This window comes from Symsagittifera roscoffensis, chromosome 9, assembly GCF_963678635.1.
Source record: "Symsagittifera roscoffensis chromosome 9, txSymRosc1.1, whole genome shotgun sequence".
Classification (NCBI taxonomy): Eukaryota; Metazoa; Xenacoelomorpha; order Acoela; family Convolutidae; genus Symsagittifera; species Symsagittifera roscoffensis.
In genome coordinates this window covers 52,404,911-52,431,239 of record NC_087070.1, presented here as the reverse complement: position 1 = coordinate 52,431,239, position 26,329 = coordinate 52,404,911, and the positions used below count along the sequence as shown (strand labels likewise).

At 38.1% G+C, this 26,329-nt stretch overlaps 1 protein-coding gene across 1 annotated transcript in view; it reads right to left on the bottom strand.

Annotated features, from left to right (window-relative positions):
* Positions 1-9,662: 9,662 nt before the first annotated feature.
* LOC134854281 (histidine decarboxylase-like) overlaps positions 9,663-26,329 on the bottom strand; it is a 40,278-nt gene continuing 23,611 nt past the window's right edge. The window contains exons 13-15 of the mRNA XM_063870475.1: positions 12,303-12,464; positions 11,242-11,503; positions 9,663-10,586 (exon numbers count right to left, since the gene is read on the bottom strand). Coding sequence (XP_063726545.1) covers positions 10,213-10,586; positions 11,242-11,503; positions 12,303-12,464 — 798 coding nt within the window. The 3' untranslated portion in view covers positions 9,663-10,212. The remainder of the gene's footprint in view (positions 10,587-11,241; positions 11,504-12,302; positions 12,465-26,329) is intronic.

Sequence of the window (26,329 nt, the reverse complement as noted above, 5' to 3'; positions counted from 1 at the left end):
AAGGATGATCCACCCATAATGTATGGATTCATTGTCATTTGTAGTATTTCTGGTGCGTTTGATTTTGTGAACAATTTGTAATTTGGGTCGTTGTAATCTCATGTTGTAAAAATGGTAGAGGAATTTCATTTTGCATTTGATAAGGTTGATAACTTTTGGTATTTGTAGGATTTTGTCGTGGTCTTTGAGGGAAAGAATGTTTTGTTTGTCGTGTTTGTTCGGAGTGCATGTAAGGTTCAATAATTCCTGATTGAAAAACATTATCTGGATGATTATTATGATTTCAGTTGTTGTTTCGTGGATTGTTTTATTTTGTTGTTGATTTTGATTGAAGTAGTCTTCGTCTTTTGATTATTGTGGTTGATTTCTTGGGGATTGTTTGTTCGTTGGATTTCTGTTTTATTGAAAAAATGAGTAATTTTTACAGCAGTCTGCTGTAGTTTTTTGTTGTTCATTAAAGAAAACGTATTGGGGAGCTGGTTGTGGTATTTGCTTATTTTAATTTGGTTCTTCTAATATATTTTAATGACGTGTTGTATAAGGGGTTTTGTTATTGGTCTATTTATATTTTTGTTTCCAAAAAAAATCATAATTGTGATTTGCCAAATTAGTTCTATTTTGATACTTTTGCTTATTAGTTTGTTTTGACTTGGTGATTATTGTATATGTTTTATAATTCAATGCTGAATGTTTTGGAGCAACAGATGGTTTGACTGGTGATTGAATAGTTGTTTGTGGAAATGGAGTATTCTTATTGTATGGTGTCGTAAGATTTGGAAGAATGGGAGAAACACTCTGTTGTGTTGTTTTCGGTTTTGTTTCAACTATTTTCTCATTTGCAAAAAGTGATGAAGTTTGAATATCTTATTGTGTAAGATTTCGCGTTCTATTAAGGTTTCTTGCGTGTTTATAAATGTTGAGTTGAAACTATTCTTTCCAGTTCTATCGTTATACAATGTGTTATAGTTTAAGGGTGTTGCATCAATAGTGACTAGAGTAACTCTTAGATAGTTTTTGTGTACAGAAACAGTGGCAATTGCAGCATTTGAAATATCAGTGGTGATGTTGGTAAATATCATATGAGATCATCCAATAATCTGTTTGATCTGCTAAATTAGTTTTATCGACTGACTTTTGTGATCGAAATTTCTTTCCTGATGATGAAATGAAACCCAAATTGTGAACAAAAAAGTCTATTTAGAGCCATGCCAGGATTTGTTGTAAATTATGTTTTAAGTTTTGTGATATTTCATTAACAGTGAGTGTTTCACGAGTTGTATCTAGAGACTGTGAGAAAAAATTAATTTCTTGTCGTACAGTTGCATGTCGAGATGTTTGAGGTGGCGATTCATTTACTGTTTCTTTTTGTTCTAATATAGATATAGAATTATGAATAATAGAGAGAAAATAGTTTGAATTGATTGAAGTTGCTCTTTGTGAATTTTGATGTTGTCTATTTATATTCTGTAAAATTTTTCGAGAAATCTAAATCTATTTCATCTGTTTGTATTTGATGTAGTGTTGGATTTGCTTGTGATAACAAGATTTCAATAGTGAATATTCCATAATATGAAGTGATATTAGATAGGTCTTTTTTATGGTCAAGTATTTTTTGCCTATTTCTTTCTTTGGAAAATTCCTGTTTACAAGAACTATTTCCCTTTACCAACTAGTTTGCAATTCAATTATGACAAAATTCTACCTGTCCTCTAGCGGTATCACTTTGTGGATGGATGACAAAGGAAAAGATAGAGTAATTTCGTCGTATTGAATCAATTTTTGTATTGTAGTACTGTTGTTGTGTAATTTTCAATACGTGTTATTGGTTGATTCCAATTATTTATTCTTACTGGTTTACAAATGTATGTTTTTTTCTACTTTTGCTTTTTATCGACGATGGTGTTGTAGATTTTGAGTCTGAAAGTTCTTTTTGTTCGTTTATTGGGTTTTTTTGTCTATTGAGCCTTTTAGTTCCTGAGGCTCTTGTTTTGTAGTTGTATCTGATTCCGAAATTGCGTTATGTGCTTTTAAAAACTTCCATTTTAGAGTTTGTTTTTGTTTTGCTATCTTTGCCTTTTTTCTTGTTTGTCTTTTTGATCTAATATATCCTATTGTTTGTTTTTGTGGTGTAAGAACAAGATCGTGTCTTTCGTTTTGAAATAAACAATTGTGAAGCACTAATGTTTGCTTACTACCTAAGTTATATCTTGACATAAGGTTTAGGATGCAAAATCTAGGGGTTAGAATTTCTTAGATTGTTAGTTGTTACGTTTTGTGAGTTATCTCAATCTTGGGCCATAGGTTGTTGAGGTTGATGGGTTGGAGAGAAAGTATATCAATTCGTTAGAATGATGTTTTCTTTCTCGTGACTAAGATGTAATTTAAGAAAACTTACCCAATCTTACTTAGGGTTTTGATTTGTGATCAGGAGTTGAAAAACAGGGAATCGATCCGTAAGCTTCGGGTATAATTAGAACGCAAGTAGATTGTTAGATACTATTTTAAAACTTACTAATATTATGGTGGTTTTAGCCTGGGTAAGCTAAGAGGAAGGGCTCAAGTAAAGGATGAGTAACCGAAGTTCTTCACTGTTTATCTTAATGATCAGTTTTATATATTTTTTTCTAGTTCATTGTCTTCGATAAGGAATGGAGAGTGAATCGATTAATTAATTATGACGTGGGGAGAACAAAAATGTTTTGGTTGATCCAAGGGAAGCCTTGATGATCAAATCAATTAAAGGAATAATTTTTAAATTGGGTTAAAATTGAAGATCCAAGGAAAACATTGATGATTTGTTTTTAAGGGAAATCTAGATTTTTGAAAAGCAAGGATAGGCCTTTATAACTAATAGATTTGAAGTTTAGGTTAAAAAAGGTTTATAGGTTTAAAAATTTGTTAACGGGTTTTAATTGATTTTAATTTTTGAATAAATGAATAAATATTGATATATTTTAGGTGAGGAAGCCAGGATGAAAAAAAACAAGTCCTTGAGAAACATGTGTATTTTTACAATATTAATAAAACTAATTTTAAAATTTTAATTAATTTTTGTATTTTTCTTTCAATAAAAAATTTTAATTATACAAAAGTTTTGAAAATTAGAACACTACAGATTTTGATGAAAGAAACGAATGTTCGAGGTCTTTTTATCAGTCGTTATTATTGATATAAAATATGGCTGTAAAGCACCAGGAAGATGATTGAAAAAGTTAATTATTCTTCAAGTAAAAATTATTTTCATGTCAAGGGAAGAATGTCTAAATTTACTGCATAGAGGATTCTGAAGACATATACTCTTTTCGGTTTGCGTCGTACTATCATCTAATATCTTGGTCCGTCGTTCAATTGATGTTCACGTCGTGATCTAGGTCTTCGTTCAAAACCTGGTATTTCTCGTTAGGTCTTGTTCGAGACTTTTGGTCGCACCAGATGAGTTTAAGCCAGAGATAGCTTTCTCATAGAATATTTTCAGATGAGGTACACCATCTGTTCGTCACGCTATCTTATTTTCGGCCGGACAGATGTGTGCAACTTCTTAGTTCAATACCAATCTTAATCTGATTCTTATATCTCCTTGTTTCAATAGATCTAGTGTATGCTGGTATTTGCGGGTTAGGTTTATGGAACTTGTCCAAAGGAGAACAATTGTTTAGAACTGGTTCCACTAGTTCATATATTTGTTTTTTTAGTGATTTCGAAGCTTAATTTTTACCAAAAGTTTGATAGCAATATTGAGTTAGTTTGTAACTTTGAAACTATAATTTTGAAACTAAAAATATCAATCAAATTAATAGGTTTCGATTGTAGGCTAGCTTTTTTTTGATTTTTTCCTCAATCATTTTTCAAAGTCAGGTTTGCATTCAACCCATTCCTAAAATTTTTTTCGTTTTCAATAAACTTAGGTAGGCTTTTTCTGAGGGTCAATTTTTGCTCTTTTTTACCTTTTTTTTCAATCTCTCTATCAGTGTTATCTTTCATATTCAATTAAATTTTTTCTGTTCAAGGTTCAAAAAATGGCAGCATCTCCTGTTTAGAGGAACATGTCAAAAACTTCCAATACTATTTTTGAGCCCATCTACTGAAGTTTCTGAACTACATAGGCTTCCAAAGATTATTTCGAAAACCTAAATGGAAAAACTTTAGATGGTTTGCTTTTTTCATTAGATTTTATTGTTCGAATCATTTGTTTCAAGCTGACTTGGGGTGGTTCTTGGTCTTTCATTCGTCAGAGTAAAAGAGCAGCAAATGCGGAAACATGCACCAACCTCAAAAAGAATACTGTTCTCTAAAACAACTTGAACAATTTTGTAGTTTGGGCCATTTTGGCTTTAATATTCAGACACTCTACCTCTGGTTATCTATAATTTTCTTCTGATTTTTCAAATTGCTGAAACTTTTTTTTCGGCCAAAAATTGAAGTTTAATTAATATCGACATGATAGAAAACAATGAAGCTACTGATTCTATGAATATACCTTTATGGAGCCCTTATTGTTCAAAACTTGCAACACCTAAACTCATAGAGTTCGTAATAAATAAGTGCATTGAGTCGAATATTTTTCCGGATGAATTAAAAAAGTGTTTTATGTATTAAAAGGAGAAAAAAAAACAAAACATAGAGTAGCGGAAAATTATCGGCCAGTTTCAGTGAACCAATACAGGGGCGGATTTAGGGGGGATTCGACCCCCTGCCGACCCAAAGGGTCCCCCCTTTGGTACTTTTTAAGAAATCAATTTTTGGCCAACCGACCCTAAAAGTTTTCTAAAGGCGCCTTCGGCGCCAATATATTCTATTTTTGAGGGAGGAGCGCGCTCCGAAAAAACGCAATTTTTTGGTCAAAATTTTCCAAAAAGTGCCTAAAAACGCCTTTTTCGACTGTTTTTTCAAACTTTGTGAAAAAAGAATATACTCAATTTGTCTTTATAAGAACAAAATAAAGATTCAAAATCAGGCAGACATCTAGAATATTTCTTGAAGCTAGAATTTTGAAGTACCCTTGAACGTTCAGATTAGGTTATTCGAATCTTTAGTAATATCCTATTTAACATATAGAGCATTTTTTTTTTCAAAAACTACGAACCTTACAATTGAACAGAACAAATGAGCAAATAAACTGGGGAACCGAAGTCACTGTTTTTTCTAGAAAATTTGATAGAGCCCGCGAATTACTAAAAAAGCTGTATATAATTTTTGACCCCTTACTAAAACAAGAGAGAGCTGCAAAGAAAAAAGAAAAAAACAACAGTTAAAACCCCAAATTCAATCAAACAACAAAAAAAAATTCAGCAGCAAGAAGTTGCAATAAAAAAATGGAAGTCACTAACTTAAGAAATCAGACTGTTCACATTTTTCAAAAATTACTTCTTCAAGTAACTTGGTTTTCTTAGTAAGCTATTCAATAAATAAAATAAAACAATTGATGAGACGTGCCGTTTAATTTATAAAATTGATTGGGTGTATAAGGAATATTTTTAAATGTTGTATGAGTAAGACGTGCTTTTATTTAAAAAGTGATAATTTGATATTAACCTGTTTTGCTTTTTTAAAAAATGCCACAACGTCTGTTGCCTCATTCTATTGGCTAAAATAATGGAGTTTTTGGGGCGACAATACAACTTCGAGTCTCAGAGATTTATTAGATCATTGTTTTGGTAACAGTTGGCCGACAACTTCTGATTGAGTACTCTCAACTTGATTACCGGTTGTTAAAAATTGTCTGATCCTTACATTAATTCTGTTGTTTTTAATCAACAGAAATTTCCCAAATTGAGTTTTTTTGAGAAAAGCAGATAAACATTTCATTAGATCAAAATTTCGTTTGGTTTCTTGAAAAATTTATGGACTGAGTAGCTTCCAACTTAGTCTTAATTTTTCGGACTTTTGAAGAAAGTAATCGAATGTATGCTCGAGGTGTTTTTTCTTTATCTTGACAGATTTTGAGTTTTAATAGGCCATTTTTGATGTTTTTTTTTTCAATCATCCGAAAGGTAAATTGTCCGGAGTTCAATTTTTGAAAAACTTTTTAACTGTGATACTTTTTTTTAAAAGTTTTGGATGTTTAAATTTGGGATAATTAACGCGTAAGCCGAGATTTAATCCGTCTTAGAAATCGTTGCAAATGGATTGAAGCAGGTGGTTTGTCATATCGGCTACGTGAATAGGATCGATGTTTATCTTTCTGTACTGTATATGGCGTGTGGGGAGATTATTTGAGAAATCTTATCAATTTTTTTTTTTTTGAAAATTCATCGAGATCCTTTTAGCAAACACTGCTCCATAGACCCTAAAAGGCAGTCAGAACATTCAGGGCTTCGGTATGCTAAGAGCAGTCTTGTTTAATATTGCTTGGTAAACTATCATAGTCTTGTAGCACTAGTGGTGCGAATCCGCTTCATCTTCCTGTAAACATAGATAAATGCTAAAGATGTAAGGTCTAAATTCAGTTGTCATTTAGATTGTACATTCAAGCTTTCAACCATTTTAGCGTTCAAAAAGGCTGAAAATTTTAGTGTTTTTAAAAGATCTCATCTATATGGGGTCCTAACTGAGATATTTAGCTTCCAAGTTGAAAACATTTTAATTCTAAACATTCAAATGTCCTTTTTAGTTCCTTTCACCCAAATCACTTTTCTGATTAGCTTTGAATATTTGAACAATACAACTTTTTCAACTTTTTACAACTTAATACAACTTATTATTCATGTTAAAGATAAGTCTTTCAAGTTTTCTTATTCATTATACGAAAAAACTTGAAAGCTCAAATTTTTTTTGTATAAAGGATAAGAAAATTTGAGAGATTTATTTTTAAAATGAATTGAAAAATCTCCAGAGAAAATAATAAAAACTCGAAAAAAGACTTTTTGTTTCATGCTTAAGTAAAATTCTGTTTGAATTCTGACTAAAATATTGCGCGATCTTCGTTGCTTGAAATTGATCGTATCGAGAAAAAGACCTGAATATAGCAAATATACTTTAAAAATTTTGAGTGTTTGATGACGAAAGTTTAAAAACTGGTTGCTATGTAAGTTGCACTGAATGTTCCAAGCAATGCACTTTCAAAATTTTTTTGAACAGTTTTAATTTAATTTTTTTCTTCCAAAATTTCCCGTTTTCAATGTACTGTTCGATTGGCTTAAACAAAAACAGAAATGAGTTTTAAAACTAATAGCTTGACTTTTAATAAATTTGTAGAAAAATTAAATTGACAGGTCAGCCTCTGCTAAAAACGGTCTGTATAACTCTACCAATTTAGCATAAACAAATTATAGCGAACTGACTTTTAGAAAAGAGCAATGAACGCAAGGAAACAGGGAAAAACTGAATTGTTTTTTCAAGAACCTTCAACTTTTGAATTACGAAGGAAAAAATTATGGCCTTAAAGCTCTTTGAATTTGTAGAACAATTTACGATAGACACTCTTTTGCGAAAATTAACCCCCAATTTGAGAAAACTGGATCAATAAGTATAATTTTTGTTTCGCTGGGAAATCTGATAATTATTTTCCGTTTTCGAAATCAGAAGTAGATCATGTTTTTTGTGACCTTTCCTTTTTTGCTGTTCGCTAGTCGTTTTTGCCTTCTTTTTAACCAATGGAAATGCACTGAACCTTAAAAAAATCACAATTCAAACCGCAAAAAAAATCAGAATGAAGCGAGAACACTTTTTAAGATTTTTCCTTGAAAAAAAAATCATGAAGACCTATATAAGAGTACTCACTACGTTCATTACTATCAAACACGCAGACACCGAGACGTTTTTTAGTTTTTTTTTTCGGAATCTGAAAAGGATCAGTTGGTCATTAGTATGATACCACAGATGGATAACCTCAAGCATAATTTCAAAAATAAGAGGGTGGGTTACAACAGAAAACATCATTATCAACACATTGAAACATAGCCAACATACAACGGGGTTGATCAAAAGTAGCTATCCTAGAATTTATCGTAAGAATCTCACAACTTCTTACAAAAAGGCTCTAAGAAAGCTACAAGACAAGGACTATTTTTTGTAAGAAAATCGCAAGATCGGAATTTTCCCTGCCCAATTTTTCAATTTTTTTACACGTTTATTTTGTAAAAATTTCCTTTTAACCAGTTTAAAGATTCTTCAGAGAGTTAGTTTTTTGGTAAAAATAAAAATTTTGTCAATATATACCTAAGCCCCACATACATTATGTCCGCAGCTATATAGCATGATTCTTCAAAATCTATTTTTTCTTCAAAAACTATTTAAACCGCTAATTACGTAGAGCAAGAATAATTGTCGGAAAAAATTTCGGATTTTGTTTCGGAACTTTATTATTTTTTTAAACATTTTAACCGCTATTCAAAAATTCTACATGCCTTAGATTTGAAAAAAAACGAAAATTTTCAAAATTGGTTTTTGATTTTTCAATACGATATAGAAACACATTCAAAAAATTTTTGGCAATTTTTTTTTGAATTTTGTGAAAAAGTTGCTATTTTAAAACTTCCACATCTTATAAGAAGTTCTAAGATACGGTAATTTTTGTAGGATGGTCAAACCGGGGCAAATCAAAAAAATTTGATGAACGCAAAACAGCAAAAAACAATAACTGATTTTTTCTTAAAGAACTTCAACTTTCAACTTGCAAAGTATAAATATGTGTCCTTAACTTTCTTTGAACATCAAGACGAATTTATGAAAAAAAAATTTTGATAACATCAACTCAATTTGAGAAAATTTAATTTTTTGGTAAATTTGTCGTCCGCAGGAAATCTGAAACTCAAAAAACGCTTTCGAAACTAGAATTCGATCACGTTTATTGTGATTTTTGCACTTTTGCTGTTTACAAGGGAAATGAACTGAAGTAAAAAAGAAATCGAAATTGAGCTTTTTTCTAGTCCCCCTTTGATTTTTTTCTGAATGTCGTTATATGAAAATCTATTGAAAAATATTTTTCTTGTTGTAAACTGCTTCGAAACGTGTCAGCGTGAACTGGTGAACACATTTTAACGACATTTATTACATGCAAAATGAGGCACATATCTAGGAATTTCTCGAGGGGAGGGGGGGGGGCGGATTTAAAAAAAAAAATTGAACATTTTGTCGACCATTTTTTTGGGTCGACCAAATTGATTTTCTCAACTCTTCCAAACCACTTTAAAGACCCTAATTTGACCAAAAAAGGCTAAAAAAGCTTTTTTAGGCATTTTTTGTAAAGGCTCAAAGGCCAAAAAGGCGTTTTTAGGCACTTTTTGGAAAATTTCGACCAAAAAAACCGCGTTTTTTCGGCGCCCCCCCCCTCAAAATTAGTATAGATTGGTGCCAAAGGCGCCCAGGAAAAATTTTAAGGTCAGTCAGCCAAAAATGGATATCTCAAAATAGTACAAAGGGGGACCCTTTGGGTCGACAGGGGATCGAATCCCGCCCCTCCCGCCCCTCCCGCCCCCCCCCCCTTAAATCCACTACTGTGCAAAATGCCTAGGAATATTTTTTGAACAGCTTAATTTTGTAATTTAACAAGGGGGTGGGAAACTGGAAAAGAGCCCGAAAGACAAAACGCGAAAAACCAAACTCGAGCGTAAGCAAAAATTTTAAAACGTTTCCTGAAAAAAAAACTGAAAAATCACCAAGACCTTTATTCAGTATGTTCATGACTCTTAATTACGGGATCTAAACGTGTTTTTCGAAAACAATCGGCTTTCAAAGTCTCAATTCAATCAGTTAAGATTTTACAGAAACCTGAAAACTATGCAGCTAATCAATTGACTATTCTGCCGCTCATTACTAAGCATGCACTATTTTTGTTGGACTACAACTATTTTTATAATGTCATCCGTTTTATTTTTTTCAGCTTGGTTACTTCTTTAGATTTTCTTTCAGAATTTTTTCTATTCACAAATATAATTAATTTTCTATGGTTTTCTGGTTGTTTTCTTTTAAATATCGGTTCTTTTTTCTCTGGCCAACCCAACATTTCAACACTTTGTTTTCGTTACACGCCAAATCTTGCTTTTAGGATATAAGGTATGAACAGCAAATGTATTCACGTTTAGTCTTTTTTTCATCATCCACATTTTCACATTATCAAAACATAAATTAGATTTCAAGAAAGTAGTTGAAATGTGGGAGCGGGGTGGAAAACAGATAAATGTACTCTTAATGTCTAAGCCGCGGAAATGTTCCAGCATTTCATTTGTGCAACTATATCAGGAGACAGTCAGATACGTGACTTTGGCGTGGCTTTCAACGAGGACTTCCCAGATTTGCCATTCGTTTGCCCATTCGACTCACGAAGCTTCCGGTTCGCATCCAAACCGAGCTTCGTTCATACGATTTATCCTCGTCTCCAACCGACAACGATACGCTGTCGAGGTCGTAACTTTTCGCCCGCAACAAATCCTTTTTAGTCTCGCCTTGCTTGAACCCTGTGAAACAATGCTCAATGCGCTTTATTTCAAGGTCAGAATCGACATACGAGGATCCATCGGAGACCTCTTCTTTTCCTTTAACCGGAGCATTCGCTTCAGATTCCCATTCAGATCCCGAGTTCTCGTCTCCGTGTAGCTCCGAGGAACAAACCTCGTCGTCACTGTCATGACAATTGCCGCCGATTTTTCCTTAAAAAATTTCGTAGAAAATTGCCGAGATTTTAGTCCATAAGATTTTATGTCATAGCTGAAGGCATTTCTTCCCGTGCAAAAAATTGTCTCAGCTTAAATTTGAACTGACTCAATTTAATAATTAGAGAAAGAAACATAATAAACAATGCTTACAGCACTCTCGCATGTTTCAAATTGTTGAATTGCTTTAAAACTAGCAAACACGCGTACCAGAAACGCTTCTTAAATTCAACGCCATTATAGCCAGGTGCGGATCTAAGTTTTTTCGAGTGAGTATTCGGTGAAACTTTTGGTGAACTTAGCGGAGCTTTTTGTTAGTCGACTAAACTTATTTTCTGAGCTCTCCCAAAACACATTATAAGGACCCTATTTCGACAAAGTCTTATGGGACCGTGGCAAATTGCTGATACAACTGGCCAAAAACGTAGTTTTTTGGAAGCTTTCTGAGGTTTTCGACCAAAAAAGCTCCTTGCGCCTTTAAAAAAGTTTTAGTCGGCCAAAAGGGATGTCGTCAAATGTTACCAAATCTGCCACCCACCCTTAAATCTGCATTTCATGCGCTTTTAGCCTGTCTGGCACGCCATTAAATGGTTACATTTATTGAAACTTTAAGAACTCGACAAAAACGAAAAAAAAGTAATTATCGAGAAACCTTCCAAATGACTTCCTTCTTCTGACATCTCCGGAATCGGGCGGGATGACATACTCGGACCTCGGAAACTGACGATAATTCCCTTTGCCCCCTGAACTGGCGTGAACAGTTTCCCATTGCCGTTCTTATTGTGTCCCGCAGAGCACATAATTTCCGACAACTCTGACGAAATCATTGAGTCTTCGCTTCTCTTTCCAGACCCGTCACTCAATTTTCGCTCATCCCCGACATCCGAATCGTCCAGTGATGGCTCGTCGGTAATCTAATTAAATGCTAACAGTAAAGAACTGCCTCAGCTTTCCAGTAAGAGTTATCTGTTTTTTAAAGAAAAACCGCTTCAAGTGATGCTTCAAAAGACGAAATAACGTTCTAAAAAAACGCAAACACCAAATGGTACAATCATATCTCTAACTACCAGATGTGGAAGCAACTTATTTTAACGAAACAAAAAGTTGAATTTAGTAGTGAGTTTACAGCAATGCTATTGTTCGAGCTGGAATGTTTTAGTTTTAGAAAAATTTTTTTTTGAATGAAGCACACTTGATCCGATAAAACTAGCGAGAACGGTAAATTTCTCCCCTGTGGCTTAGCTATGCCGGGCGTTATTTTTTCCCTGCTGGGCGTTTTCATAAATAGTTCTTGTCTCAGGACTGTCAATCACGCAACATAAATCAGCCGATTTACGTAAGAACAAACCTCCGCTTTTCAATTGAATGCAGAGTCAATACTCACTTTCATTTAACAGTCCCATTTTCTTTGTTTTTGTTCCGAATGTCGAAGAAAGTGACGGAATGTTTTCGATCGGGTTGTTTTTTGTTCTCCTGTCAAAATTCGACTTTTTCTACTAGCTAATTTTTACCGCATTTTTTAAATCATCCAAAAATTTGAGATTCGACTGTCATTTTTTTCAATTTGAGATAATTACTATTCTGAAAAATCAGATCAAGTATTGTCTGGTAATTAAATTTGCCTGGTTGCAGCCGCACCTTGTAAATTTGTTATTTTTTGGGGTTTGAGAATTTGCAAGCACGGAATTTGAATTTTGCAAAAAGTCAGCTAACCTCAATCGCCGGTGCCATCGGCACACAACCACCGGCTTGTTGATTGACCCGAGATGCTGCTGATGCTGCAGCTGCTCTTTCTTTGCTACAAGTGAGACACTCTCCAGCAAAGCACTTCTCATAATCCTCAGCAATCACTTTCAGCCCTGTTTCTTCAATCAGCTGAAACAAAAAGTATTTAACACATAAATAGTATTGAAAATGGCCATAAGCGCCAGTATAAACTGTTTTTGAGGGGCACACTAATTTTAGTCAAAATCTTCCAAATAGTGCCTGAAAAGATAATTTTGGCCTGTTCCTTAAGAAGTTGCCTGAACCCTATGTTGTGTTTATTGAGAGCTAGGTAAATCAATTAATAATCCACAGAAAAAAAAATAATTTTAGTTTTAATATTCCGCCCCAGCTCGGAAAAATCATAGATTCACCCCTTTACCAAAAGCAAAGCCCACAGACCGTTGAAAAAAATCAATGCACGCAAATAAACAAAAAATATATTGAACTTTCGAGTTTCAAAGAATCTCAACTTTCGGATTTCAACTTTCAAGTTCAAAGGAAAAAATGGCCTTAAAACTTTTGAAAATCCAGAAAAGTTTATGACTGACAATTTTTGATGAAATATGTGATAATCCTGAAACTCCTGTTGTTTTGTTATAGATAAAACACGGATATTCTAAGAGTTGAATTTAAGTTCTTTTCTCGTTTTAGATCGTAGCTCAGTTCAGCTGGCTTAACTCCATACATGCGAATGGAGCACTGAACTTATAATAAGTAAACTTCTAAACACCACCTTTGGCCTTGACCGCACATACGTATTAAGATCAAAGCATTGTGAAAAATGCAGATTCAATATCGTTAATTCACTGAATTAAGACTGACTCGTTTTATTCTTTAACGGTTAACAACAATGACTCAAAACATCGCAGACTAAACTTAAGGTTGGCAGGTATTAATTAATTGGTAGCCGCACCAAACACATAGCTAAACCAATGGCGCCAACACGTAATATATATGGTTAGATACTAGGAATACTATATATGACATTCCCTCAACAATCATTTTTCAAACAAATGTTTTAAAAATTATCCAACGGAAAATGTTTGAGTTTTGGACCAGCAGTAGTCCACCCTCTCCCTGGGCATAAGTTTTAGTTTAACAAGTTTTCTTTAGTTTCCTTTTTCACTCCCTCTTTCAAGTAGGCCTTCCTGCTTAATTAGTGTCCCGCTCTCTGTCTTCCTCTCCTTTGGTTGTTCTCGCTTTCAATATACTGTCTATCATAACCCCGCCGAATTTGGATACCGCCGTCCGTTTCCTGGTACTTTTCCTTGATCCTGTCCCATCTTCTGATTCCTGACTAGAGTATGATACGAGACGTAAGCGTCGTACTCGTTCCCCTTTCTTTTTAGGTTGTTTCTCCCCTTGTCCTTCGTTACTCAAATTTGGGGCACTTCCCCCTTGTTCGGTGCTCATAGTTTGGACCTCCGTGTCCACCCCCTTGGATTTTTCAGCTCCGCTTCCTTCGGATAAGTTTGGTCTTCCAATTCCGTCTTCTACATCTTTAGGCACCTTTGGTTCATTTTCTTCCGCATTTCGCCCTGGTGCTGTTGTTGAGTTCCCTGCGTATTTAGAAATTGTTATCGGCTCGTACTCCGAATCCGAATCTGCCTCCTCCGCTGGTGAAAATTCTCGCGTTCTGTTATCAGCCTTACTCTGTGTGCTTGCTTTACTCTGTGTGCTTGTCCCCGCCGCCTGTTCGTTTGCTGCTCGTTTCAATTCCGCCCGACGTTTCCATGCACTCATGGCTGGGGGTGATAGTGTTAGCTTGCTCGCAGTATTTGGCGCGTTGGTCTTGATGACTTTCTCGGCAACCCCACTTTTCCTAAGTACAGAGCCATTTGCTAGAGTTAGAGTGTGCTTAGATTCGCTAATTACTTTTTGGTTTATGGGTCTATAGCTTTTATTGCTATCCTTAAGTCGTTGGAACAACAGCTCGGTCCGTTTACTTGGCTGTTTAGACTTTCCCCCAGAAGCCTGTTTCCCGTCCCCGTCAGCCATTGGTGTTCCATCCGCCGCCGAAACTAGTTGATTCTGTGTCAGTCGCCTAGGGTGATTCATATGATCGACATCAAAATCCACGTCGGATCGTTCTTCCCAATCCGTTGCCATGGGTTGGAGGTTTTTCTGAGTTCTGGGGTCAGTAGAATCTAAATAGGCAGATTTTTGTTTCAACACTCTGGCCCAATTTAGGTTTTGCAGGGTTGGCTTTTTCGTAAGATTTCGAAGTACCGTATTTGCTTCCCTGCCGTGATGAGCTTCAAACGGCGATAATTTGAGAGTAGCATTCGGAGCAAATCTTAGAGCACTCAAGGCTCGTTCTATCATTGATTCTAAGTTTCCACTATCTTTTTCTTTAGCGTAAGTTAAGACAAAGTTTTTCAGGCTGCCAATGGTACGTTCAACACACCCGGTTGCACGATGATCATTTACGGGCGAATAAATTATTTCTATTCCTTCGGAATTGCAAAATGATTTAACTGCATTCGATGTGAAACTTGTTCCTTGATCCATGAAAATTTTCCTAGGGACACCATGTTGAGATATGTATTGTTTAATGAACTTAAGGACCTTGTCGCTTTTATTATTTCCGCAGATCATTGCAGAGGGCCAACGTGAGAATCGGTCAACCGCTACCAAGACATATTTACTCGATTCATTTAAGTATCTAATCGGACCCCAAAAATCTAGCTGTAGACATTCATTCGGCTCCCGTGGTTCATAGACTTTCCCAACGTCACCTTTAGCGCATAATGGTAAAGGCTTTTACCTGCATCCGTGCATTCCTTGCACCCATCCGCAGCTGCGACTAAACTCCGGTGGAGATAGGGAAACCAGACATCCCTCGCAGCGTCGAACATATTCGAGCGCCCATGGTGAAACGCATGTATACGATTGACCACAGCCTTTCTGAGTGGTATGGGGATGACGAGTCGTTCGTCCATCCACAGACAATTTTCCCGCACGTGGAAATCATGTGTGTGCTGTCCGAGGTAGGCACCCATTGCTCTGACCTTCTTTTCCAATTCCGGGTCCTTACTCTACACCAGTTCTTTTATCGCGCGCATCTGGGGGTCCCCTTTATAATTCGCTTCAACTAGTTTCAGGTTGAATAGCTCCGGCAATGCACTGCTTTTTCGGATGATCTTACAGTCCCGGGGAATTACTGACATAATGACGTTTCCTCCTGCTGGGTATGCCGCCGGAAAGAGTTCGCCTCCGAATGCCGAAGGAATGGAGATGACCGTGTTGCATCGGATGTCCCTAGTGTGATGTGTCTCCGCCTCCAATCATGCGTCCACTATTTCCACCTCGCTGCTGCTGCCGCTTGTTATTTCTGGATGTTTCAACAGTAATTTATTTAGTTTCTTCAAATTAAGTGATGTCATTGTAGATATATGTATTTTGTTAGATCGATAACTTGATTTGTTAAATGGAGGACTACTGTTTACTGTGGAATTAATATCAGACTCACGTAGTTTACATTCGGTGATTGACTTTACTACTTTTGCGCTTTCCCGGTCATTACACTCAGCCATTCGTTTTACTGGCTTCTGATTGGTTGGCCGACAGTCACGCGTTTTGACGCCCTCTTCCGGTGGAATGTTAACTTTATCGTTTCCAACTTGTATATCTTTAGCTGAAACAATTGATTTCTTTGATGCTATAATGATCCCTTTATTGGTATCAATATATCCGAGTGAATTGGTGATTGATTGCAATTTTGCAACTGTGAAAGTGTTATCATAAAGACTAACTCTTGTTGCTTCCCCCACCGGATGCCTTGATAGATAATCCGCCAGGCCAATTTTAGCCCCAGGCATGTGTTCAATGACAAAATCAAAGGGAATAATTCTATCGATCCAACGAGTTAACCGACTGAACATAGTCTTGTTTTTCTTATTGTTCCCATTCAATAAAGATACCAAAGCCTTATGATCTGTCACTACAGTAAATTTCCGCCCGAAAATATAATTTCTGAAATATTCGGAACCCCAAACTACGGCCAGCATTTCTAGCTCATTTGTCGAATATTTCTTTTCGGCCGCATTTAGAAAACGGGACGCTAATGATATTGGTCGCCAACCCTCGGCGCCTAGTTGTTCGAGTACCGCCCCCAAACCGTTATGGCTTGCGTCGCACACGATACGTATGTCCTTATGTACATCGAAATGCTTAAGTTCGACAATGTTCGCGACTTGTTTCTTAAGCGATTCGAACGCTGTTTGGCAGTCAATTGTCCAGAGGAATTCGTTTTTCTTACTTAGAAGTGGACGTAGAGGCGCCGAAGTTTCTGCTAACGCCGGTAAGTATTTGTGAAGGCTATGGATTGACCCCATGAACGATTTAAATTGAGAGAGCGTTTTCGGGGCGGTTAATTTGTCAATTGGGTCTGTTTTCCGCACCATTGGTGTAATCCCTGATTTCGTAATCCGGTGGCCTAACCACTCGCAAGTATTTTTCGCAAATTGACATTTTTCTAGTTTCAAAGCCATATTTTCTCTATCTAATTTCGCCAAAATCTTCTCCACCAAGGCGATATGTTCGATCTTGGTACCTTTTGAAATTACTAATATATCATCAATGAAAGCATGCGCGCACGGAAATTCAGCCAGAATGGCATCCATGACTCGTTGGAATTCCGCCGGCATGGTTGTCAATCCGTAGAATCCTGTTTTGAATCGATATGTACCGGTAGAGCGGCCTCCCACCAACGAAAAATTGCAATGTTTACTAGTATTTTCATTTAAAGGAAGTTGACCGTAGGCGTACGTGAGGTCCATCGTTGTAAAAAAAACATCCCCCTGTTTGCGTTCGCTGATAGTTTGCCCTACAATGTCCATTAGTTCTTCAATATTGGGCATTTGGTATTTATTCTTATGCACTTGCTTGTTCAGTTCTCTAGATTCCAGTGCAAGTTTTACAGAACCGTCCTTTTTCACTGTGATGACAATAGGTGAAACAAAATATTTATCTGAACATTCTTCCAACTTTTGGATATGACCTTGTTCCAACAGTTTTTCAATCTCCTTATCGACTTTTTCCTGTAATATTATGGGTACTCGCCTACCCTTTTGTTGAATTGGAGTTAGATTCTTGAAGAATTCTGCCTGCACCTTATAATTTCGAATGCGCCCTACCCTGCGAAAAAGATGTTGAAATTGCTTACAGAAATGTGTCTGCCACTCATCCAAGTCATTGTCCGTCACCACAGTTCCTTCCTTGGAATGTATGCTTTTCACCCCTTCTGTCGATGGTGCTTGTACCAGCATCAGTCCTAGTGAGGGCATTAAATCCCTGCCAATAATAGACGGTCGGCACCCTCCGATGACGTTGATATCCGACGAACAAGTCCATCCATTGGAATGAAGCGTGACTTGCATCTTCCCCAGAAATTTTAACGGATTGTTTCCGTAGTCGCGGAATTGGTCGTCTTGTGGAATCAGCGGTTTCAATTGTACGTTGACTGTCCCCAGGGTACGTTTTAGTTCCCCAATAGTGAAGATGGATATTGGCGAACCACTATCAATCCAGGCTTGGGTTGCTTTGCCGTTGATTCTTAAGGCTAGTTTGGCCCCCGCGACTTTTAATTCTGTTTCCTCCTTCCGCCGAATTGACATAACTACATACTCCGTCGAACTATCCGAATCCCATCCATGTGCCGGTGCCTTTGAATCAGTCACCCATCCGACGGAACTTCCGTAATTGGATAATCCGGATAATCTGGTGCAATCCCGCCATTGGTGTCATCCTCATTTATCATGCCTACGCGACCCCTATTCGCCGATCGACGTCCTCTACAAGTTCGCTCATTATGTCCAGTTTTCTTGCAAAAATTGCAGGTTACATTTTTTGCTGGGCACTTTGGAATGCGGTCCGGGGTAAAACCACTCTGGTCGCAATTGTAGCACTTGCGATCTGCTGCTCCTCCGCGGCCCCTTGTGCCGCCCCTGCCAAATCCACGTCCGCCTCTTTGGAATGGTCGGCGGTAACCTCCTCTGATTGCGCTTATAGGCTCCGCTTTAATTTGTAGTGAGCCCGCTGGTGCCGCGGTAAGTCCCCCACCGGATACTTTATAGGACTTTGCGTATTTGTCTCCCCGTTCATATGACAAAGCAATCCGGTAGACCTCATCTGGTGTCTTAGTTGAACGGCATAGCTCCATTTGAGCCTCTTTGTTGGACATATTTACTATGAATACGTCACGTAACACCCGTCGTTCCAATGCTCCCAATGAGCATCTAGCGGCCAGTCCACTCAAAACGGAGTGAAATTCTTCTAGCGTTTCCCCGTCACGTTGTTTCCGAGATAGTAGCTGATACGTCTCGAATGTTTCGTTTCTTTCCTTCCGGAAGACACTCTCAAATTCATCCAAAACCCGTGGATATCGGGTAGTCGCCAGGTCCAAATGGGGTTTCCGGTTATGTAATTCGTCCTGTCCACGTACCCCCAAACACAAGTAGAGGTTAGAAATTAGTGTCTGCTCTGCTTCCAATCGATTTTTCCCATTCACCTCCTCTGGCAGACCTGTAATTTGCGCCGCGGTTAGCGTCCCATCAAAATAAAATGCCGTCGGATTGAATGAATGTTTTGCTATTACACCGCAGGTAAATCGTGTAATCCAATGCTCCCACAACATTGGTGCTTCCGTACATTTACTCGGCCAAAATGCCGTAATTCCAGTGGATTTTTCCCTGATCCCGCGCTTTGTCCTGCTTGCTGCGCCATGTGAAAGATGCAGATTCAATATCGTTAATTCACTGAATTAAGACTGACTCGTTTTATTCTTTAACGGTTAACAACAATGACTCAAAACATCGCAGACTAAACTTAAGGTTGGCAGGTATTAATTAATTGGTAGCCGCACCAAACACATAGCTAAACCAATGGCGCCAACACGTAATATATATGGTTAGATACTAGGAATACTAGATATGACAGCATGACTACATAACATCAATAAATACGTTTACTGCATCTGCAGTAATAACTATGTTGTCACTCAAGGTTACTGCAACCGCAGTACCACATTCCCCTGAGGACCAACAAAAATTTATCATATACGTATAAAATTTTAATCATAATATCATAATAGGAGTTTTTAACTCAGTTTGTGTAGCGGTTGGCGCAGAATTTGTTATCAGTTTAACGTGTCAGATTGAGTGGAACTTTTCACTTAGCATTCCCTGGTCTGGATGTGTCGAGTGCATATCCGAACTTTCTCCGGAATAGATGACGCTCCAGGAGACCCAGTCTTGTCTCCGACGGTTGGCTTGCGTCCGTTTTCAGATTTGCTGGTTTCTGCCTATATGTGTCTAGCGCTAGTTCGTTGAGGTCAGCAACATCTTCACTGCTCCTATCTCCTTCACAGAGTGTATTATCGGGCTGCCAAACCATTTGGGTCCTTGATTCTTGTTTGCTCTCTTACTGCGTCTAGCCATTGCTCCTGTCTGCTCGTCAATCAACTACTCGTCAGAGAACCCTGGTGGAGGAGAACTGGTTCCCTCCGTCGCATGTTCCAATAGACATCGTATCTTTCGCGTTCAAAATTTACTCCGCTGATTTCTGTATACCTCTTGTTAGAACTTGGTCCGCCAAATCATCCCACTCTTCTGGGGCCATGTCCTGCTTTTGAAACGCGTTGAAAATCGTGTTCGGTGCAGTATCTCTGTTTATTGGCTTTGTTTTTGTGCTGAATTTTTTCGGTGACAACGAACTTTTCGACGGCTCATGTGCTCCCGATGTATCAGTTGATTTAGGCAATGTTTGCTTCTCAGCTGTTGCTGGAGCTTTTTTCTTCTTGAGTTAATTTTTTGCCCTTGAGCTTCATCGCGACCTGCTCCTGCGATTTCTGTCCAACTGACGCTGGTTATCCTTGATTAGGTTTCGCTCTCCTAACTGCTAAATTAAATCCGCCTCCTATAGTGGTTTCCTTCGATTTGAACACCATGTCACTGTTTTAGTAAAGGTCTTTGGTTTGCTCATCCAGCAGAATTCGCGCCCCTTCCTCAGACTCGGTTTCTAACAACGGCTCTGTCTTTTATCTGGTGTTTACTTTTCGGCTTCTCCAGGGGACTTTTTACCTTACCCCTTTGACTCCCTTTTTTTTCCGAGTTTGGTAGACTTTTAAGTGGAATTGCCGCTTTCGCTATGTCTCTTTTCCTATATAGCGAGCCCGAAGCTGTCGTTACGGTCGTTGGTGTCTCCGCGGTCACAGCCCTTTTTAGAGGATTAGTCAACGCCGCCCGATTCTCGTCCCGGCGCAGTAGGATGTGTTGATTCCTCACTGGCACTGTAGGTTTCTCCTCGACAAACCTGCGTTCCCAGGAATACAGCAGCTCTTTACTGAGTTCCGAATCAATTTTGTTCGTATCATCTACTTGCTGCTGTAGGTCATGCCATGCCAGCCGACGACGTTCGGCATTCCACTTTGCGTTCGCCTCAAGTAACGCCTTAAGTGATCTTGCTCGGTCCCTCTCTTGTGCCGATCTGGTTTGCTGCTTGAACAGCTGACTAACTTCTCTGCTTCTCTGTCATTTTCGCACAATCTTCAACAAGTCCCGGGATTGGTCTATCTGTTTCTTAAGCTGGTTTGATGTTTGTGCTGACCACTCCAGATGCTGCTTATCTAAACGGTCAGAATTCTGTAAGAAATTATCGCGTATAATCTTAAATTCAGTTTTGGTAGCCTACCGAAATGTGCCTCGGATGGCGACTGCTGAATTATTTTTGTTAGTCCAACGCATATCCCGAATTACTGTGCTAAGACAGAGTTTGATCGATTCGGCGTTTTCCTCAAGCAGCATGACTCCTAATCTTCGTTTTATTGTTTGAATTGTTCTTTCGACCAAACCACACCCTCGATGGTCAAAATTTTTGTTCAATATTTTTCTCAAGGCAGAATTTTTTCATTGCTTGTCCCTTGAACCCAGAAAATTGATCTGTTTTTATCGATTCAGGTATTCCATGAGTGTCGATGTACGAGCGTAAATTTTTTTTGAAGATTTACCCCCCGTTGGTTTCGTAATCTTGATCGAAGGAAACTTAGAGTATCTGACGATTGCCAGTAGCAGATAGATTTTTTCCCTTATAGTCTTCTAAGCGACCCGCATAATCTAACTGGACTTCCTGTCGTGGCTGCGATAGCAGTGGAAGAGATTTTGAGGAATTTTTCGGGATTATATATTTTGCGTTCTTCCCGTATCTGTACACTCCCTGCACTCTTCCACCAGATTGACAATATGCATATGAGGCCACCACAAATAGTTGGATACGTCGAGCATGGCCTCTTGTCCCGGATGACCTCGGCGGAATCTCTTCATAAACGCCGGTCGAAGTTGTCCTGGCACTGCTAGGCGATTGTCAACCAGAATGCAATCGTCGACGACGGTCAGTTGGTTCCACAGCGGGTTTCTGACAGCCGTATTCTCGCGTCTATCAAGTCATCTCTGTCGAATCCCATTCTCCTCCATGTTTTGATTGGTATGACGCTCAAGACCGCTCCTGTGTCCAATAACCCACGCAGTTGAGTCTTTTTTCCGCTGATGTCTAGTACGTGGGCAGATACATCTGCCTCCGTCCCGATATGCATTGCATCTTCTTCTAACATAGCACAGTGTCCATCAACTCGAACCCTGCCCGATCGTTTCTCTCAATGGCCCTTCTTAGTCGATCCATCCATACATCTTCGGCTATGAGCTCCGATACCAGGTTTTTGTCAAATAGTTTTGACAAGCTGAACATTCCCACGTTTCCCAGTTGCTTCTCTGATTTCTCCTCCTTTCCAGGATTTCGTTTGTTTCTTTTTGCCTGTTGCACGACACTCACTTCTGGCCTACAATCGTTGTCTTCTGCCGTTAAGTCCACCTCAATTATTGTTTTTGCTGGTGACTCCGATCGATTGCTTCTGGTTTTCGGGCTGCTGGTAAATATTTGGTTTGCCGCATCTAGTTCCCGAATATGCCCTGAATATTCTCTATCCTGGCTCAAAAGATCCCACAGTGACAACAAATTCTTTGTCTCCGCAATGTCCTGATTCCACATCACTGCTTTATCAATCGTGTTGTGTTCGTCCAGACTGTCCAAAACCGATCTACCCAACACCCTCTCCTTATTTGGCGCGTCCTATGGAATGTTGTTTCGGTTAGTTCCTCCTCCGTTACCTTTTTGTGATCATCCTGTGTCCTGCTATCCTCTATTAGGACTACTTTCTTCTTCAATTTTAAGCTCTCCATCTCGTTTGAATTGAGTTTTTCTTTTTAAATGAACTTCACTCTGGATTTTGTCAGAGAAATTGACAAAATGTTTCCTGCTAACGTGTTGTTAACATTTGAAGGTCGTGAATTGGACCCGTTCTCGTTCCGGTCGAGTTTTTCTTGTTTTTGACCGTTTTTGTATGCTGGACTTCATATTTTCACATAACCGTGCCTGGACTTCATATTTTCTTTTGCGTTTTGATGCTACTGAGAATATTGCAGAAGTTTTTTGTTCCGGTTGAGCGAATATGTATCGTTGAGCCTACTTTATAGACTGTTGATCACTGTAGGAAAACAATGTAATGTTTAAAACGATCAACTGACCAAACAACTGCCAACAGTTCCAGTTCATTCGTGGATCATTTTTTTTTCTTGACTAATCAAATATCGTGAAGCGAACGAAATTGGAACCTAATACCCCTCTTCTTTTCGTTGCTCCAGCGCTGCCCCAATCCATTGTGACTCTCTTCTCATTTCACCCGTTTTTTAGGGTTTATAATTTTTTAACTTCGCGATGTTGGCTACTGCTTTTTGAATTTCCTCTAAAACTTCTCAATGATTCTCCCTCCATTCAAAATTTTTTACTGGTAGTCTTACGTTTTTCTACTTTTTTTCCCATTTTCCTCTCGTAACAACAGTCGTAGTTTATCAGTAAGTTTAGCGGCGTTCGGTATAAACTTCGAAAGATGGTTTATATTCCCTTAAAAAGACCTAAGTTGTTTTAGTGATTTCGGATGTTCTAAATTCACTATGGCTTCCGTTTTCGTAATTTTGCGTAACTCCGCTTTCAGATAACTTGACTTAAAGTCCCAGCCACTTGACTTCAGTTTAATGGATTTTTCAGCAATAGGTGCTTTTTGTCTAATTTCACCAACACGTCTGTGATTAATTTTTTGTGTTCAGTCTCTGATCCCTTCGAGACTATCAATATGTCATCCAAGAAACAAAACTTGTTCTTTGAATTGTTCAGGGTGCGATCCATTGCTTTTTGGAATTCGGCTGGCATATCAGCCAAGATATAGAATCCGGTGAGAAAACGATACGTACCGATCGCCTGCCCCCATTAGTTTCAGTTGGCTGTATGCATAACTTAAATCAAGAACTGTAAAATATAAAGTTCCTACTGCTTTTGCAGTCTCAATTTAGCTTACTCCATTGAGCAAATTCCTCTAAATTCGGCCTTTAGTACTTATTTATGAGTAGTTGCCTCTTTATTGGTTTCGCATCCAAGGCCAATTTAATGGAATCGTTTTTTTTTACCGTAATGACAATGGGAGCTATAAAACAGTCGCTTGTGCATTTGTCTAATAATTGAATGTGACCTTTGACAGCAATTTTTAATGTTTTTTCAAACTTTTTCTTGTACATGAATTGGTATTCGTCTACCTTTCTCCTGAATGGGACAAAGGTAATATATTTGGTTTTTGTGTTAACCACGTGGTGTAGCGATCGTCCCTGACGGTCATAAAGAACTTGGTATGTTGAAAAAAACTTATTTTTCCAAGTATCCGACTGCTTGCAGAGTAGCACGTTGAATCAAGTTCTTTCCTTTGGTTCCGGCTTTCGAGTAGTGCTAATCCCCCTTTGTTCTGCTACTGAACCTTGTGCGTCGTTCAGTAATTAGAAATGTGGCTTCATTTTTATTCCACCCTGCGGAACGTATGTTTTCCCTGAGAGCACCAAGTATTACAATAGGGTGTTCACTATAACCCACGAATTGCGCAGGCAAGTTAAGACGTTCTGCTGAGGTAAATTTTACTTTGTCAGATGATTCAAGAATTTGTTTTGCTGTTGGCCAGTTTAAGAAAGATTTCGAGCTTTCGGTATCCACCGTCTTGTTGAAAATCTGATGATCAATTCTCACCAATGGTTTTACTGACATCATACACTCCAAATTTGGATCTCAACGTATGCCAATTTTTTGAATTTCTGGTTCATCAATGGATTGTTCGCAGTTTTTTTTGTTTTCTAATCTTCTTTGTATATAGCTGTTGATACTATTCATCCGATTTTTATTTTTCTAGATTGGCATTACCTCGAACTCGTCACAAGAGTCGAATTTCCGTCTCAAATTACACTCTTCTTCCGAGCTCTCTGTCGTTTCCGTGATCCCGTTCACTTGTTGCGATCTGAACATACGTGCAAAATGGTTTGACATATTGCAGTTTTTGCATTTCCCCCCTTGCTGGACAATTTTAAGAATGCTTTCTGTAAACGGTTTTCTAGATCGACTGCACGGTTTCTTTTCCGTGTCGTTGTTATACTTTGAAGTTTTTCTCCCTTTTGATTGCCTTGTCTTGAACCTGTCTCGTTTGTATCGTTTATTCGCTTGGCCTCTGTTTCTCACTGCCAATTTTGGTTCTTGTTTAATTTTGATTCGTGAACCGAATTGGGATATTGTTGATGCAGTAGTCATGTTCGTTTTCTGAAATGCCTGTGTCGTTTGTTTACTTTGCTCAAACTTCAACGCTCGTTTCAGTACTTCGTCTGGGGGTAATGTTTCAAACGTGAGGGAGTCTTGTAAAGCGGGACTTCTCATTTTGAAAATAAACAAGTCTCTTACTAATTCATCTTCTAAAGTATCCAGCGCGGACGTCGCTGCCTGCGCAGTTAGCGCTGTATGGAACGCCTCCAAAAATTCACCCGTTTCCTGCGATCAATTGAATAATTTGTATCGTTCATAAGTAATGCTCTGGGATTTTTCGAATGTAGCTTTAGCCAATCTAACCATTTCTTTGAAATCCAGTTTTGAAATTTCTTCGTGAGGATTTTTCCGTACAAATAGTTTTTTCCTCAGTCCCCAAAGCAAGGAATAACCTCGACACTAGACGTTTTTGCACTTCATTATAATAGATGTTATGACCTTCTTTCGGTCCACTCTCTCTTTTTTCTTCGTTTTCTGCTGCCACATGATCTCTCATCATTCTATCCCGTGCCTCACGAGCTGCTATAGCGTTCGCAGCATCACCTGTACGAGGTATTTCCGGTCTCGGTTCTAATTCCGCTACTATAGGTTTTGGGTCTTCCAAAATTATCTTAGGACTTACGTTATCTTTCACTGTTACGGCCTTTAGGAACTGATCAAACCACATTTCGAAATTCCATGGAGAGTCTGAATTCGCTGTGGTGCAGAATATCGGGATCCCCATGTCAGTCCTGTTGTCTTGGATAGGAATCCTGCTGGCTGCGCCATGTGATAACCCCGAAACTCAGTGGATAAAAAACGGATATTCTAAGAATTGAATTCAAGTTCTTTTCTCGTGTTAGATCGTAGCTCAGTTTAGGTGGCTTAACTCCATACGCGTATGGCGCACTGAAGTTAAAATAAGTAAATTTCTAAACACCACCTTTGGCCTTGACCACACATACGTATTAAGATCAAAGCATTATTACATAACATCAATAAATACGTTTACTGTATCTGCAGTAATAACTATGTTGTCACTCAAGGTTACTGCAACCGCAGTACCACAAAATAGAACTATCTGAAAATAAAATCCACTTTCAAAGGTAATGAAACGAAATTTGAAAAAATTGAAAATCAAATAGCAAAAAAAAACAACAAAAATCACCGAGTCCTATATAAGAGTGAGTATACGCTACGTTCATGACATTTAATAACGGTGACAAAAGTAATTTCTGGATCGAGAAGAAAAGTTTATAAACTGGTGAATAGTTAGACTCCTCTATGATACTTGCACAGCAACCAACTACTCTTGT